The following is an 18,187-nucleotide window of genomic DNA, read 5'->3' as shown; positions in this document are numbered from 1 at the left end:
ACACACGGTATACAAATTACAGATGTTTCTTTCATTTTGCTTTTTGATTTCCACGTTCACCTAATGCATGTTTTAGGGGGCAAGCTGTTGCTGTCTTCTTTGAACAGAGCAGTCTGTGTCTGAGTTATTATCTAGGTGAAATTGCAGTCTGTTCGTCTGTTTTCAGCCTGCCCCGATGGTTACTATGGACAAAATTGCCTGCTGTTATGCAGCTGTAGCAGCAGTGCTGAGTGTCACCCTGTCACTGGAGAGTGCGCGTGTCCCCCTGGCTGGACTGGCCACGGCTGCAAACACCGTAAGTCAAACGCGTATTTGCTCCATGGGGACCTAACTGCAAATGTAAGAACTGGCTCTGTTTGTTGTTAATCTGTTACAGTATTTTTTAATATACTTCTGCTAATCTTATTCCTTCTGAAATGGTGTGTTTATGGGTTTGCACAGCCTGGGTGGTTATAATCCTTAATTATCTAGGTCCAAAGCATTGAAATAGATGGCTGGTGAAGCACAAAGCATTGATATAAGCTCTTTTTTCAACACTATGGATCCCTTAGCCCAATACCATCTGTCCTGTCAGCATTGTGACTGACAGACAGCTTTGGTTTTCATTTTCAGCACAGATTAGTTTTAAGATTAATTCTCAATTTTTCATTTTGTTTAGGGGAGATTTATTCAACAAGTGAGTGGCATGTACAGTTGTGTGTCTTAAGGTCATTCATTAACTTGTGAATATAAATGCTGAGTGAAATTCTGTTCTCTGGAAGAGCAGAGCATCATCCTGTTGACTTTAGCATCGCTCTCCATATTGATGGCCATGTAAGGGCACAGATTTGCCCTTTTTGCATAGCGCTGTGTAAACGTTAAGCCATCCTGCTTGATTCTTTCCTTTTCCTATTTCACATCTTTTCTGCTTGATTCGTTATGATCCCTCTTGCAAAAAGCCAACAGAACATAAACCTCATTCTAAACTTGGTCTTAGACACATAAAATCATACAAACTAGTTGCCAGTGTTGACCGCAGTAAGTTTTGGACCTGGCTTCTGAGGCTTGGTACTGACGGAAATGGGAATGTGCCAAGTTTCCACCAGTATTCATATTTTAAAAATCAAACCAGCTGGTAATGTGTGGAGCCGTTTAGATAGCTTTCCATAACTTTTTAGGCTGTCTAAAGAATTGAGAGACCATGACAAAGAAAAGCTTTTCTTTCTGTTCAGGAAAAGATAGGAGAAAAGTTGTTTTGCAGAGATGTCTCAGTAAGGCACCTCTTCCAACTGTTGCAGACCGGACATGAAACAGGTGCCGAACTCCAAACCCAGGTTTCTGTTGCCCTAATTGGCACTTTCATCTTTATCCTTACAAGAAAGGAAGGAGATGCTGTGGTACATTGCTCTAATCATGCTAGTGTTCTACGATTTTTTAATTTTTTTATTTTTTTTTAGAAGGAAAGCAGTATGTTTCTTTAATAAAGACTGAGATCTGTCTATCTTTGTCTGTGTTGCGTTTCCCGGTATTTTGCGGAAAATATGGAGGGGGCTCACAAATCTGTCTTGTTTTATCCCTTAGCTGTTCTGGTTCTGCAGATTTTTGCTGAGTTAGTCAATAGCTGATATTTTATTTCCATTAAATTATGCGTTTGTGACTGTGGATTGATTGATATAGATTGACTATGAATGATTAGTTTTATGTGGATGACATAATATCTGCCTATGGATTCCTACTTTCAGCTGAAATAAATCATCAGAAATTGTATTTATTTCTATTGATTTGTGCCCCATGCTGCAACTGAGAGTCTAGTCCAGAGCACTTGCATCTTAAGGAGCCATTTTGCATCTTTTCTATTCTCCCTTTTAGATGTAAAATAATCCATTAGCAGAGCTTGAAGTTCATTCTCAATGTAGATCCTGCTTTACATTGCAGCCTGCAACAGTGGCCGTTGGGGACAGCGCTGTGAAAGCACGTGTGTCTGCCATAACAGCGATGGTAGCTGCGATCCGGTCACCGGCTCCTGCTTCTGTGAGCCGGGATTCACCGGGAAACACTGTGAGCAGAGTAAGTTGCCACTTTGTCAACGCAGGGAATTTGCAAAACCAGAAGTTATTTTTCCTGATCATTCCCTCCAGGAAGACCTCCAGGCTGTACCGCCTCCGGTCTGCCCTGAGCGTCGCAGGGCTCTCTGCTTTCAGTGGGGTTAGATATTTTCCCTCATTTGGGTTCCAGAAAAGTTATTTTCAGACTTGTTTTGAACTCAACAGCTATTTTTAATGTTCAAACCTCGTGTTAGTGATAAGATTGATGTATATTTGGCTTGCGGCATAGAAGTTTCCATATCAATTTTATTTATGCAGTTCTAGATCTGCAATTTTTCTTCATAAATCTTTTTTCAAGGCCAGGCATATAGAAATGCTTCACATGTACGTAACAGAAATAACATCAGGAAGATTTAGGGTCATCTATTTATTAACAACAAAAATGTGCTATGGTCTTACCAGAGGCTCATGATCTCCACTAATCTGTTTCTAACAGAGGTCGATAGCAGATGCCTTAAAGAGGATAAAAACAGGCATATAGGTAAATCCTGATATGTTTCCCCAGGTTTCATCAATTTGTCACTCAAGAGCTTCTTGAGACAGAAGCAATATCTCTATATTTAATATAACTTGATTTTTTTTCCAGTTAATGTGCCTATTTCATTTTTCATTCCATGCAAACATTTGATATCCACTTCATCTTGTGGCAATAAGTTACATAGTTAAGCTGCTATTATTATTATTATTATTGATTATTTTGGTGGTGTTAAATAAAATAAATATTTTATCTATTAGGTTAACAATCTTACAGTAGCATAGATGCAGCTACCAGAGTCTCAGTAGTGTAGGCAGAATTAACTGCTGGTGTCACACAGAAATGTCAAACCAATTTGTAAGAATGACCTAAAACAAAAACCCTGGAAAGTTGGTCTTAAGGCTCTTGTTGCTATTGGCACAGAGAGAATGGAAGGACAGTTAGTTGGGAAGACCAGCTCCAAAAGAAAAAGCTGCCAGATCCATTTCTCTTTTGCTCTTGACTTCTCTCAAAACAGCATCTCTGCAGACAGAAAGCAGCCAAATAGCTGGTTGTCATCTTCTCTGGCAAGGTATTATAGTTCAGCCCTACTCGGCACCAGACTACGCAGTCTCTCACTCACTGACCCCACCCTCCAAGAGAACAGAAGAGAGATAATAAAACAAAAAGGCTCGAGGTTTGAGATAAGGACATGGAGAAATCACTGAAGTTACCATTACGGACAAAACAGACTCGAGTTGGGGAAACTGTTTATTATTAAGAAAACCAAAGCAGGATAATGAGAAAGGGAACAACACAACTTCCCTCACCCCTCCCTCTTCCCAGTCTTAACTTTCATTTCAATTATCTCTACCTCCTTCCCTCCCTGAGCGGCACAGAGGGAATTGGGAATGGGGGTTACGGTCAGTTCATCACACGTCGCTTTACGCACTCCTTCCTGCTCGGGGGAAGAACTCCTCACATTCCACCTCTGCCCCAGTGTGGGGTCCTCCACGGGCTGCAGGGGGATCTCTGCTCCTCCCTGGACCTCCATGGGCTGCAGGGGGACAACCTGCTCCACCATGGGCTGCACCACAGGCTGCACGGGGATTCTGGTCGGGAGCCGCATTACTGCTCCCCCTCCTTCTTCACTGACCTTGGCATCTGCAGCCGTTCCTCTCACAATAAATTCTTCACAATCGGTTCAGGCAGATGCCTCTCAGGTTTTTTTCACATCTCCTCTCCTCTCCACTTCTTGCAGCCAGGCCGGGCCAAGTCGGGCCCAGTTGGCCGCCCGGGGGGAGGCCAGAGGGTGAGGGCCACAAGGCTTGTGCCTCCTCCTCCTCTCTGCCCCTGCTTCTGCTGCTTCACCTACTGCTACTTTTTTTTTTTTTTTTTTTAATTTTCCTCTTCTTAAATACGTTATCACTGAACATTCTGTCACTAATTGGCTCGGCCCTGGCCAGCAGCGGGTCCGTTCTAGACATGGCCGAGTCCACTGAACAAAGGGGAAACTTCCAGCAGCTTCTTGCAGAAGCTGCCACCGTAGCCCCCACGCTAATTTATGCTGCCTTGAAGGTAAGATCTTTGCTATCCCTGGAGAGCTCCTCTGCTCCGGACGTATCTCTGGCCTTTTGCTGCAGGTCGGGCTCTTTCCCTTTGCGGCTTTGCGGGCAGCTCAGGTTCTCCGGCGGGGTGGATGTATCTCAGCCTGTGCCTGCTTGAGCAGAGGGCAGATTCTCTGTGGTGTGGACTGCGAAATCGTTTGTGAAGTGTGCTGACCTGTTGCCATCACCTTGAAAGTCTCAGCTCCAGGCTAAACGCCATAAGTCTGAAGATAGCTCAGCTGCGAGTCTGCCCTGGAATACTGTTTTCCTTCAACCAAACTCATGCCGGCTCGGCTCTCTGCCCACCTATGGCACCAAACAGGCAGCACCAAACCCACCCATTTATTCCAGATGCAGAGCTGTCTTTGAGGATCCTCTTTTTTTTTTTTTTTTTTTCTGTTCCCTGTAATTCTTTCCAGGTTGCCTGAAAATCACTTTGATGTAAATGCTAAAATTGTACACTTTTAAGAGAGATCTGGCAATAATCTACAGAAATCATTTAGAAGGGAATTCACAAGATCTTCAAACATGAGTAGAGGCCCTGTAATATTGTGTTCAGCCAAATATATCTCTCTATTTCAGCCTGTCCAAAATGTCTAATGCGAATTAGGCAACTGGCCCTATTCCTAATTGATTTTCCTGTAATCCTGGAAGAAATTATTTTCATTCTCAAGTGTTGTTTTCTTTCTTCCGATAGTGAGTGCCATGCCAATCTATTAAAACTCCTTACATTAACTCCTGTGGAAGTGTAATTGTCCCTCAGATGTAATGTTTTCACTTGAATATTTCAAAGTGGAGCCTGAAAGTAAAGTATGCAGCATTCAGTTTGGAGCTTTCTAAAGGAAGCTGGCACATTTCATATTTTCTGCAGCTTTCTGGGGAAAGAGGATTTGCAGGAAAATAGAGGATAGGGCCTCAGAAGGAGGTGCAGAAGCTGGGAGGTTTCCTCCTCCTGGCTGGTGAAGTCCCAGAGGAAATGTGCACGTAAGCAGCTCCAGACCAGTGTGTGAGGTGTCATCGAGCAGAACCTGTGAAGTTGCAGGCTTCGCGTCTATCCGATGGTATTAGTTTTCTGTGCAGAATTTAGTCTTTCAACACCTATTTTTCTACGATATACCTTAATGAAAACAGGCCAACTTACCTGGACTTTAAGGAGAATACTTAATCACAGCAGTTTTAGGGCATTACCGTTACGCCCTGATTCTTCTCTTGTGAATAATAAGAATTCCCATGTATCTAAAAATTCCCCGTTGATCCCTGATCTGCTCCAGAATTAACCTGTCGTCTGGTTTTGATTCCTCCACTGCAGGATGCCCCGAGGGAAGCTTTGGCCCGAGCTGTGAGCACAGCTGTCAGTGCCAGAACGGAGCTGCCTGCGACCACGTGAGCGGAGCCTGTACTTGCACGGCGGGCTGGATGGGAACCTTTTGTGAAAGAGGTACTGCTGCTCCCTCTGGTCCTTTTCAGGTTTATGCAGATCAGATTTTTTTTTATGTAGAGAGCTAGTTTTACAATTTACAGAATCTGATCTAAAGAAACTATTGGACTTAAATGGAAAATGATACTGAAATGTGCGCTTTCATCCTTACTCAGCAAAGCGTTTCACTAAATGCCTAGTGTTGGGCACGTTGTAGTGTGGTTAAAATTAGATACGTGCTTAAGACCCTTGCATATCACATCTTTATGAAGACTCTTTGTAAGCAGAGTTGTAACTCTTCCTTAGATACACCGTTATGGGTCAGTGTGTGGCGTTGTCTAAGGAGGGTTGCAGATCATAAAAAATAGTCTTGAGTACAACAGAAACAGCACATAGTCAGACGTTATGAAAGTTATTTAAATGTAAATGATTGAAGATTCTACCAATGATGATCATTAAACCAAAGTTAAAATTATTTTGCTTAGAAAGCAGCTTTGTCAGCCAGTTTACAAAATTAGTGTTCACAGCTACGATATGGAGGGAAGCAGCGGCACTTGCAAGCAGCTGCTGCCCTCTGATGGGAATGGAGCTGCTCCACAGCTTACCCCCTAACCTGGCAAAGCACCCAACTGACTGGAGTGCAGATGTTGCTTGTTGTTCCCCTCTCATTCTTACCAGGACTTATTAACAGAATAAATACTCTTTTCAAGTTTCTGCTGCAAAATGTGCCTCAAAATTTATGGTATCTCCACTATGTCCCTTTTTAAAAATTTAGTTGAACTCTGGTTTTGTACATCTGTCCTTTATTTATTTATTTTTTTTTAATTGGAAAAGCAATACAGTTATCTGTGTTGTGGTGTAAATCTGTTCATTCCAGCAGGAATCAAAATGGGAACAAAGAGGCAAATATCCTTCGCCAAAGTAGGTGTGAGGAATATGGAGAAGCCTGGGTGACATCTGTTGGGGGAAAAAAAAAATTCTTAGCTTCCAAATCAGTCGTGTTGGACGTTTTAATCTTTCTAAAGTCCTAAGGAAAATTGTGGAGAGGAGAGTGGAATTTAGCACTTACTGTTCATAAGACCCTATTTTCTACATGCTTTTCCTTAAGCAGGCAGGGTGTTTGCTCTGAGCTGACCTGCGCTACCTTTTTGCTCAGAAAGTTCTAGCCAGAATGGTTTGGCTGCTTCCAGAAGATGAAGAGGGAGGAAAACGTGTGGGTGGTTTGCCCTTGGTAGAACCTTCTTGGCACCTTTTCTCTGAGGAGCTGTAGCACTTCTCTTTTTAGTGACTCGAAGACTGGCAGGGTTTCCTTCTGGCGTGGATGTGCTTTTTGCTGTCCTCTTGGCAATCCACCCACGTTGGCCAAGCTCTGTGCCTTGCAGGCAAGAACGTAGAGATTGAGACCAGGTGCAGCTGCGTTGCCTTGGACTTCTCTGAAGTCTGCTTAATCCCATGGCTGGGAAGGACTTTTCCATCATGGCAGAAACATTGGAACTGAAATTTTTCCAGCCTTCCAAGTTCAAAGTCCTAGGACAAGACAGTACTTTACCCATTTCAGTATTGAAATGGACCCTTGCATAATGAGCATGTTTGAACCTGCAGTCCTCGCTTCTGGTATTTTGCATTATGGCATCATGGGATCCCGATTCAAGCTGAAATTGTAGAAGTCCCAAAATTTGCCTTTGGGCTTTTTGGGGGCTACATTTTTTTTTTTTTTTTCCCCCTGTGTGGGAACAAAGTATTGCTGTTCCTTTTCATTAATTTTCTACCTTCAGTCTAAAGTAGGGCTTCATAGGTTTATATGCTAGTCCCTGTTGCAAAATGGCACTTCAGTGGCAATTCAGAGTTCTTTGAAGTCAGCTTCAATCAGCTGTTCTTCATCTCCACCTGGTATCATTCAGTCCTACCGCTGCCTCTCCAGTAGTGGTGTGAGCACATATAATAATAGTGGGTAGAAGTAAAGCTATCAAGCCACTTTCTGAAAGAAAATTAGACGTTTCTGAAGGTGGTACCTGCCCGCTCCGTCTTTCAGCTCTGCTCAGTCCATTGGAAAAATGAACCTTGTGAATCTTGTAACTCTTTCAAAAGAGCTGCAAAAGGAGCAGAACTGTTTCAGTTGCAAAGTAGCTAACATTTGCAAATAAGCCTGAAAACAAAATAATCTGCTAAGAAATGTTTACCAGCCATCTGAACAACCTAGGAAAGGCATCCTTTGCATTTTCTTGAAAGCAGCAAGTGATACAACTAGAAGACTTGAAGAAACACTGTACAGTTCTTTACAAAGTCTAGCATTACTGAAGAAATATGAATAATTTCTGGTGGTCCCTTGAGAGTGGTGGTACTAGCAATGCCACTAAGGTATCTTTCCTATCCGAGTAGAGCATGTTACCTGCCTGGGGAAAAGGTGCTTGAGGCACGCGTGAAGTTCTGGCTCTTCCCGAATTGAAGCAGCAATTAATTCTTCTGCATTCCTGGACTGTGCAAAGGCAGTGATCGTAGCAAAAGATGGCTTTATGAGTCATTTCTCTATCCTGTTAAAGCACAGATAATGTGAGTAGCATTTTCTCCAGAAGAGATGCCTACTGTGATCACCCACTGCTGCAGGGCTTTCGTTTTAATGCAGTTACAGCTAAACAGGCAAGTGGAAAAAAAAAAAAAATCCAAAACCCAACCCCAAACACAATCTTTCTTGCAATAAATAGATAAATATATCAATGTTTACTCCAAATATATGTAAACGTCTGACATGCAGGAAGCCTTCCCATGCAGGCAGCCCAACTGCCCGCCTAGCAAACCCAGAAGGAATCAAGGTGTGTCTGTGTTCGCCGACCGTGCTCACAGCCCTACTACAACCACGCCGAGTGAACCAGGTCACCCTGCCCTGCACCAGGGTTGCCCTGCTTCTGTTTGGGCAGGCAATTGTTTTAATTGATTTAATTCTGTGAAGTGCTAAGCATCTGCTGCTCCTGCTTTGAATGTTCCGATTGTCTTCACCATAATTTCGTTTAATTTCATTCCCCACTGCCTTGGTATTTGTATGACCCAAGGCAAGTGTCCAGTTACAGGATCAGGCCAACAGAATTATCCACTTCACTGCTTGATCTGACCGAATATCCCAACATGCCACACAATCAGCCCACACTCTGGAGGCAGCAGGAGTCTCAGACTTTTTCTGCGGTGTGTTTATTAATGAATGCATTAATTACGGCACCGTGTGGCCCTTGTGAAGTGCAGCACTCAAAGTTTGCATGTGAACTGTCGTCTGAATCAGCACCTACCGCAGGACAGGCTGACTGGGCTTCTCTCTTGGGATTTCAGCAGTTAGCTGTTATCATAAGGTAGCCTAGCAAGATTTCTGTTTTAATAAGATAAAAGGGAGAAATAAATACTGTGCATATCTAGGAACACCTGACAATGCTATGTAGTCCCTGAGTTAAACAAAGAAAAACTTTGTCAGCCTCTGAAGCTGCCTAGGGTTAAGCAGAAGTCATCTCTTGTATGCTGTGCCATACACGCTGCTGAGGCATAATAAATAAGGACATAAAGATCGAAACCACGTGCTGATGTCTCTTCCTTACAACTTGATAACAGCTCTCTCCACAGCAGAAACTGAGGAGGGGCTGATGGATGCATTAGAGTTTTCAGTCGGTATGAGGCACTTTTCTGTTTCTCTGAGGCAGCACATACTTGGAAAGTGGTGTAAGCCTGAAATCTTGTGTGCCAGAGAAGGGGCTGCAGTCTGGACAGGATGAAGGGAAGAGCAGCCGTTTGATTTGGAGCAGAAGAAGCAATCACATGTAGTCAGAAGCTGAGCAGGAGCTCTGAGAGTAAAGAAGCAAAAGCAGATGTGGCAGTGTATTATGCTGCTGTTGCTGCCTAAATGTCCAGGTTTGCCTCTACCTACAGATAACTGAATTTCCCCCTCCTTGTATGCAAAGCAGGCAGCAGTGCTGTCTGTTAGAGCACCGAATTTGCATTTGTGGAAGTGGCAGTAAGAGTAGACTGGGACAAAGAGCCTGGGCATGAAAAAGAGACGGAGCAAGAAACAGGACAGAAGAGTCCAACAGGGAGGACATGTGTATGACTAATGGTGTCACCCTGACCTGGTAGAGAGCTGTGAAATTAGTGTGGAGGGCTGGGTAGTGGATATGCTGATAATTGTCATAAAACTCTGTTGGGAAGCCAGTCATTCTGATTCCATGGTAGAAATGTGTGAATTGGGTTTTAAAGATAAGTTTATATTGAACAAGGAGGACTGAATAACTGTTTATTTAATGGGCACCAGTGCTCCTGAAACTGAGAGACTGACTGATTGAGGGGTTATGTGGAAGGAATTATGTACAAGTGTGTTTACAGATGTATTATCAAGCAGTATAGCATAATTATACATGTAGTTACATAGTGTAACCCACACACATGTATGTGCAGACAGAGGTTAAATTAAGACTATATAGACAACATAACTCCTGATATATATATATTTTCTGTTAAACTCCACATAGTCGTCTTAATATTCTTGTAATGCAGCATTTGGGGTGTGATGTGGCCCAGTGACAGCCACCAGTGGCTTATTTTCACTGGTACAGATGTAAAGTGAATCCATGGGGCTGCTCTGGCTCTCGTGTCCTAGATGTAGGTGCTGAGCTCCTTAAGCTCCCTGGGGCTGTTCTGCTACACTTAGTTTGTCTGGTTTGCTCATTCTCTTTGCCAGGTTTTCATTTCAGCACTGAACTACACCACTATGGCTTACGTTCACTGTTAAAAATTCCTTAGCAAGGTGTCTGGAGAGTAAATGGGAGCGTAAGTTTTGCATTTCAAAAGACAGGGAGATCAGCAGGGGTGCCCCCCCCCGGTTTTGCATTACGTTGAATTATTTCCTTTTTCGTCTGTCCATTACAGAAGCACGAGTGCTGGCTTGCGTGAATCCATTTGCTCTCCTGTTTTATGGCTTTTCAGTGTATTCTCAGCCGTGTTTTTCTATGCAGAAAACTCTTGCTTTTGTAAATTGGTCCACGTTTTGCAGAGATACACATAGCAGAATTGTGCAGGCTTAGAGATTTGACTCTTAAGCGTAGGCACAGAGTGACGTGTGACAAAGCATCCATGAAAACATGAGCAGTGCCCCACGTTTTCAGATCTCTGAGCTAGAGTTCATACAAAAAAAGAAACAGGAATTCGGCTAAAAATGGATGTTTTGCATTTTCAGCTTGTCCAGATGGATTCTTTGGGCTTGACTGCCACCAGGTGTGCAAGTGCAAGAATGCTGCTGGCTGCGACCGCGTCTGGGGAACCTGCCGCTGCCTGCCCGGCTGGCTGGGAGAGACCTGCGAGCAGCGTAAGTCCGGCCCGCGCGCACCGTCCCGCTTGCAAACCCTTTCGGCACTAACATGGATTTCTTCTGGGAATGTAGGATGACCTACCAGGGGACAATTTTAGATAGGTCACATTCCTTTCCAAAGATGCTAAAAAAGGGAATGATTTTTGGTAGCTGTGTATAAAATCAACTTCCTTTTTTTTTTTTTTTTTTTTTTTTTTTTTTTAAACTGCTGCTGGCGCTGTCAAATGTTATGAGCATCAGTTTCTAAATAGCAGAGCTGTCTCCTACCATATGACAAGTCTCTGCTTTTTATTTTTGTGCAGCATTAAGAGATGAAATGTTCTATCTCTGTCTGGTGTGTCTCAGCTACTTATCAAGTATAAAGTGGCAGGTTACAAATGTGCAATGTGGAAAAATCAGAGCTGAGACTTTTGTTATTTCAGCGTGGCAAAATAGTTTTAAAATTAAGTCTTAGAAAAGTTATTTAAAAAAAAAAAAAGTCAACTTCCTAGATTTTCTCGAGTATATTTTTCCCACAGTCTTTAAGCTAATAGGGTTTTTTGTATATTTATATGCATGCATATGTAAAATTGGCTCTTCTGATAAATTGCTCACTAAATTTCATGGGCAATAAAATTATTTTCTTTAGCTGCATGGCATTACATGTGGCAATCACAAAATTGCAAAATTTAGCAAATATGGGATTTTTAAAAGATTTTTCCGACTTTAGTCTCTCAGCTTCCTAGTTTCCCTTTAGGATGATGTCATGGTCTGTCCTTCCTTTTGAAAATATGACTGCTGTCTGCAGGACTGTGGTGTGGAGTTAGGGTCCAAAGCAACTCTACAAGGAGCCAACTTTTGTTGTTACTGAACGTTTTCACGAGAGTTCTTTAGTCTGTAGATTGCTGACTTCTCCGATAGAAAATTAATTCAGTTTAGAAATAGAGAGAAATGGTATTTATATGGAAACAGGTCTATTCTCTGACCACATTGTAGTCAGCCCTGTTTGAGGGCTGTGCTTGCTCTTCATAATATTTTTCCCTTATTTGCCCCGACCACACAACATAGCTTGTCTTCTGAAAGGGCTTCTCCTGCAAAATCCCTTGCTCTTTGATTTACAGGAGGGTCGATGCTGGTGTATCTTTCCACTTTTGGGATATTTCTGCAAACGTTCCACCATTGCAGTTCTTTTTGCCTCCTCGTGGCCCTCCATAGGAGTGCTTGACTCTCCTGTCTCCCGCCGCCTGAAGGTTGTGGTGGTAATACTCCCCTGTGGCTGTAGGTTAATGAGCTGACCGTGAAATAAATGCAGAGCCAGACTTGTAATCGTACCTCAGGGCAGAAAAGGTGCTGCTGAACAGATATGGTGTTTGCTTCTTGGTGACAGCCCACTTCTGCTGCCCTCCAGCCAAGCCACGGTGTTAGCAATGTGTCACCTTGGCTCTTTCCCACTCCTTAGGCTGTATTAAGGATGGGAAGCTTTGTTACATATTTCATTACATTCAATTAAGAAATGCAGCTCTTTCTCAGTGGCCTTCTGTGCCTCCCTTTCCTCACATGAGGAAAAAAAACCTATTTGTTCTCTTGTGCTGCAGCCATTAGATCTTTATGCCGGGTTGATTTATTCCTCACGCTGGTGAAGATGCCGAAGGCTCCCGGGTCTCCTTTGCCTCTAAGTAAAAGAGCAAGGTCAGTTAAAGGTGCAAAGGGTAACCTGCTTTTCTCTTGGCTAAACAATGAATCTTCATTTTGATTTTAAGACTGGACCTCAGCCACACCTCTCCGAAGCTGCTGGGAGTAAGGCAACTGTGGGCTGGAGACACCAGCCCACCACTCCCCATCCGTGTTGGGTGTTTAATATTCACCTTGCCGGTTCCTGGGACTCGCCAGCTCTAGCAGCTGGAAGGGCGGCACTCGCGTTCAAGTAATCAGATTGCAGGCAATGCGCTGGAGGATATTGAGGAATAATTTTGACATCATGGGATTTGAATTGATCTTAAACCAGCCATGCAGTGGATTTTATACACTGCTATCTAATTATGGGTGATACGGACAGTAATGCCTTTTGTTGAAGCTGCCTAACACTTCCAATTACAAGATTGTGTTTTTCAATCGCTTGTAAATGAATTATATTAATCTGGGATGAAATCTGCCAAGCAAGCTCTGCCTCAGCTTAAGGTTGTGTTTGGTGATTTTTTTGTATTTTGAGGGGGTTGGTTTGAGTGTCTGCTGAAGATACTTTAGGTTTCCAAGAAAGAGATTTAGGGCAGATGTATTGCCTATCTTTACAATAAATTAAACTGTTTCATTGAGTGTCGTGATGCCTTGGAGATATAGAAGTGAGGACTTGACATCTGGCATCTCTTTATGCTAGAGATGTAACCTTCCTTTCTGTATGAAAAGTCATCCAAATTTTGCAGTTTCCAAGCACACACATGCACACCCTCCGAAAAAGATCTCCTGCTGTGTATGGGCTGGACTGTAGAAGCTGAACACAATTCAACATCTGCATTTTGCCTTGATTCTATTTGTACTAAAAATGTCTCTGGAGCTGTTGGGGCTCAGCAGGATCTTCACAGAAGCAGTTCTTTGTGGTAAAATGAGACCAGATTGGTTTGTGAAATAAATGAGCATGGAAGGATTGGCTCTGCCAGAGTCTCTGCTCAGAGGCACTGATAACCAGGGGTTTGACGTTGAGTGTGTGAGCTCTTGACTTTGCAAATTCTCTTGTCTTTTAAAGCCAAAGCTTCATTTTGGGGAGAACAATCCAAAGAAGCTGCATGAAATCAAAGCTTCTGGGTACCCTGTAGAGTCTTAGTGCCCACCATATCACTGTGCTCCTCGATGTTTTGATAGCTGTTGACTTCCAGTCTGGAAGAAAATCTCAGTTCCATGTGTTCCTTACTCTGCATTCAAAAAAGAATTTTAAAGGCTGCAAAAGAATAAATCCTCCTCTTACAGAGGAAGGGCACCAAGAGGAAAATTTTTAAGCAAGAAAAACTCTAATAATTTAAGCCTTTCTATTGCTTCTTTCCTTCGCAATCATAATGAAGAAAGGAGAAAAGTCCAAGGGATATTTGTACATTCAGTTGAGGAACTTCATAAAATAGCTTAAATATATCGCTTGTTATCTTATTCTTCAGAAAAGTACTTTAATAATCAGGGTTGTCCTACCAAGAAGCTAAAAAAAGATTGTACGCGCCCAATAAAACAATTACGACTTTCTTCTCCAGAAATTTCTGCCTTCTTACCAGAACTTTCACTGGAAAACTCTTTTGTCTTCTCGGTAAGCATAACAAGAGCTTTGCATGCATGCTCCAGGAACCTCACACGAACCACTAGTAACCAGTCAGGGGACCTGGTTATGAGCTGGTTTTTCCTTTGGCTTGGTTATGATATAGTTCTCGTCAGTATTGTGGAAATATTTAGTTCTGCTTCCAAAACTGAGCCAGAGCTCTGTAGGATGGGCTGAACCTTTAACTTGGCAACCAAGCCTCATTTGCAGAATAAACTTTTAACTGTGATGGGACTGAGCTCCTACACTTTCTTGTGGTTTCAGTGTGGATGGGATCCAAGCGATGACAAAAATGAACGCTGTTGAAAAGTCCTGGGAGAGATGGTGTCTGAGAGAACTGTGTTGGGAAGCTGTGGAAGTCCTCAGATGGGAAGAAAAGGGCTGAGAATGGGTCAGATGCTGTCAACCAGGTTGACCCCTGAGGTCAAGATGGTTTCACATCTGCCTTTGGTCCCCAGGGACGTGTCCTCCAGCAGCACTGCATCTTACTCTGCATGCTGATACCCTCAAAAGCATAGAGGTTTTGATGAAGTGTCATTGTTCGGATCTGATCCTGGGAGGTGTCACAGTCAGCAAGTGCGATCCCTGATCTTCTGGATCAGGGATCGCAGCCTTTTTTGCTTCTCTGGTGCATGCCAGCAGTGCTGCAGGGGTGAGGGGCTCTGGCAGCTTCGTACAAGCAAAGGGAAGGCTCTACAAGGCAGGCGTAGAAACTGCAAGGAAGCTATCCAGCTTCATCAACTCATTTGCTATTTTTTGGGGTGATATTTGAAGAAAACAAGGTAGCAGTACTCTTTTCCGCTATTTAAAGCTATCCAAATCTCTAGAGCAATGAAGTCGACAGGAATTTTATCACTGCCATTTTTCCTGCGCAGCAACACTGAAAACAGCTGCAGCGAGCGAATGCTTGTGAGATGGCTGTGTTAAGTTTTCACCTGGGAGCCAGCTGCTTAACCGAATGTGTTGAAAATATCACCCCTCTCTGACCAAAGAATGAGACTCTGGGTGAGCGAAGGCATCCAGCTGTGAAAAATGAACGCTGAAAACAATGAAGTTGTCAGTTCTCTCACCAAGATGCAAATAAATACCCGGGCTGTCAAGCCGGCGTTTCTGCTGGACCATTAGTTTAGCACAAAGACATTCCGCAGGACAGGGGATGACAGCTGATCCATCACCCCAGCAATCCTTTGATAAAAAACTCTTCAGAATGTGCTATGATAGATATTTTTAAGCCATGCTATTTAGCGTCAGGCGTGGTTAATATACAGACTTAGGTGCCCTTCTGATGTGAAAAGTGTGTCATCGGAAGCCAGGTTCAAACTGATTTCCTTGGCGCTGGGTTGTGTCTCAGGTTTGCTCTGTGCGATGCCTCCTTTGGTACTTCCTGATGGAATTTTATGGACTTCTCTCGTTGCAGCCTGCAAGGGAGACAGTTATGGGCCAGGCTGCAGCCACACTTGTCACTGTCACAACGGAGCGCCCTGTCATCCCGTAACGGGGATATGCCTTTGTAACCCTGGGTGGAAAGGAGCCACCTGCCAAGAAGGTACAGTTGGGAATTCTGGCCCCTGCAGAATGATTATAGGAGGAAAAAATGAAACTTCTACTCAGGGGGGCTTCTTTGGTATTCTAATTGTCAGTTCATTGCCCTGTGGTGTCATTGGTTTTATATCCGCACAATAGCAGGGCTCGGTCTATTAAATAAATGTGACGCTGCATTGCAGGGAGCTCGATGTATGCAGGGCAGAGTGGGCTGAAACAGAGTCATAAACTGGAAAGAGAGCTGGTTTTGAAGCCTATCTGATTATGGTCCATAAAACTCCCATTTATGACACTGAAACAAACCCATTTATTTTCTGTGGCCTGCTTTACCGTCCCATCCCCATGCTCCTGACTGATCCACATCGTTACCATACGCTGTTCCAGACACAGGCTAAATCCAGAACACGTGAAAGGCATTGGGACTTCCAGCCTTGGTAATTAGACCGATTCGTGCGACTCAAACACAAGCCCAACTCCAAGAAGTCTTAAGGAAAGAGGCTGGCAAAAAAGGCTGCACTGAGGCTTCCGTTACACATCCTAATCCCCTGCATCCAAGCCATTAGAAAAACTCTGTCCATCCCCGTTGCGGAAGGCTCCTTTTTTTTGTGCCTTCCCCATAAGGCTCAGTGCCGTGGAGGTGGGGTTGCGGGGCTGTGGGGCGCTTGCTGCTGCGGATGCTTCTGGGATTTGGAGTCAGCACCTCCACGGGAGCAGCGACTGCCCTTCAGCGTACCGGTTAGGGAATGGGGGTGAAAGCTGGTGAGGGTGGAGGACCATACGAATGAGGTGAGTGCCCCTTTAAGCCCTAATACAATGAAGGAATAAAAAATTGAGAGACACCAAACCGTTTTTCATTATAACACGAATGACATGACCTAAAATTTTCTGGTTTGCATAAAGACCTCAAATACAAAACCAAAGTTAAAAAAATCTGCTGTTAAGTGTGAAGACATTGCCAAACATACCCTTTTTGTTTAATGGTACATTTAGGGGTTTCTTTTTTGGAAGTAAGGAGGTAGGATAAGTGTCCAAGGCTGGGTGAGCCATCCTCTGGTGACAGTGCTTTTCCAGAGTGAGAACTTGCTCCTGTTACCATCTTAAAAAGGTGCCACTGACATGAGAGGTGTGCATTTTTTTAATGTCAAAAAATGAAGTTTTGTCCATCTTTCTCCTGCACTTCTTAATGGCAGGCTTTTGTCCTGCTTCCTCTTTGCAGCCTGTCCTCCTGGATGGTATGGAGCAAACTGTCTACAGCGCTGCGTCTGCCACGGCCAGGCGACATGTGACCCTGTGACGGGCGAGTGCCGGTGTCCCCAGGGTTGGACGGGGACAGCGTGTGAGCTGGGTGAGTCTCATCGTGTCCTCCATCCCTCCAGCGCCTCATTTCAGTCACTCTGCAAGGAAATACACTTCTGGTGAGGTCTCGTATGAGACGGTCCAGGAAAAAAAAGAGAGAGGAGGGGCAGAGGGCTGGAGAGCACCAGGTGTGGAGAGGTTCAAACGTTGGGGTTGTTTAGTGAGAGATAAGACTGAGGGGAGATATGGTGTTGGCACTTGAACTCACCGTAGTGCTATAAACTTACTGGACAGTGGAGAGGAATAAGCTATTCTCTGTCCCCTGGGGATGGAGAAGATAAGTAATGAACTTGATTTGAGGAGGAAAATCTCCCAGAGGAAAACAATGTATTTTTAGTTTTGCCAAGGGAGGCTTCCAAATCTCCCTCACTGAAGGTTTTTAGAACCAGCTTAGATGTCTCTGTATTTCAGACGTGTAAGTGTGTTTGCCCTGGGGCACCTCCAACCTGGCCCCTCATCTGTGCCCACCGTCTCATTTCAGAGTGTGGGGACGGGAGGTACGGAGAGGGTTGTGAGCAGAACTGTAGCTGCCGCCATGGGATTTGTGACCAGCACTCGGGGAAATGCATCTGCCACGCTGGCTGGATTGGGGACCGCTGTGATGTTGGTAAGGGCAGTTCCTTCTGTGGATGCTTTCTTTTAACACTCTCTTCTGCGGTCAGCCGTTTCTGCCTCCACAATATGAAGTCTGTTTCTATTTTGTATCTTAATTTTCCAGTATTCTGTAGGCCAATAAGAAATAACATTGATGTGAGCGCTCACCATGTGTCTGGGGAGCCCCTCAGGCAGGTCTCAGCCCAAACACACATTTGTGCCCTTGTCAAAATCATTTTATCTCCTCCTACTTCTTTTCCCTGCCTGCTAAAAAAAAGGAAGGTATTTCTCTACCTTATGAGTAGATGGAAGAACATATGAAAGGGAGTGAGTTGTAAGGAGAGTTTGCCAGATATCAGCCATGTGATGCTGCGTCTCTGAAAGTCATCGAGGGGAGCTCTGCAAATTGGCCTGTGGTGGTTCAGGTTGCCCCTGCCTTGCATGTAATCCAGACTGCTCAGGTTTGACGTAGCTGTCTGGCATGTTTAGCGCCATGTAAATCTCTGAAATAGAAATCTCAT

The 18,187-nt window shown here is 43.9% G+C and overlaps 1 protein-coding gene across 1 annotated transcript in view; it reads left to right on the top strand.

Annotated features, from left to right (window-relative positions):
- Positions 1 to 17,010, top strand: part of LOC104473870 (multiple epidermal growth factor-like domains protein 6) — a 150,379-nt gene extending 133,369 nt beyond the window's left edge. The window contains exons 18-23 of the mRNA XM_086754894.1: positions 167 to 295; positions 1,915 to 2,046; positions 5,455 to 5,583; positions 10,769 to 10,897; positions 15,592 to 15,720; positions 16,907 to 17,010. Of these exons, the coding sequence (XP_086611020.1) occupies positions 167 to 295; positions 1,915 to 2,046; positions 5,455 to 5,583; positions 10,769 to 10,897; positions 15,592 to 15,720; positions 16,907 to 17,010 (752 nt within the window). The remainder of the gene's footprint in view (positions 1 to 166; positions 296 to 1,914; positions 2,047 to 5,454; positions 5,584 to 10,768; positions 10,898 to 15,591; positions 15,721 to 16,906) is intronic.
- The last annotated feature ends 1,177 nt before the right edge of the window (positions 17,011 to 18,187 follow it).

The sequence above is a fragment of the Chlamydotis macqueenii genome, chromosome 9, assembly GCF_036417535.1.
Source record: "Chlamydotis macqueenii isolate bChlMac1 chromosome 9, bChlMac1.mat, whole genome shotgun sequence".
Taxonomy (NCBI): domain Eukaryota; kingdom Metazoa; phylum Chordata; class Aves; order Otidiformes; family Otididae; genus Chlamydotis; species Chlamydotis macqueenii.
Note: the sequence above shows the minus strand (reverse complement) of the source record. Positions and strands in the feature narration are given on the sequence as shown.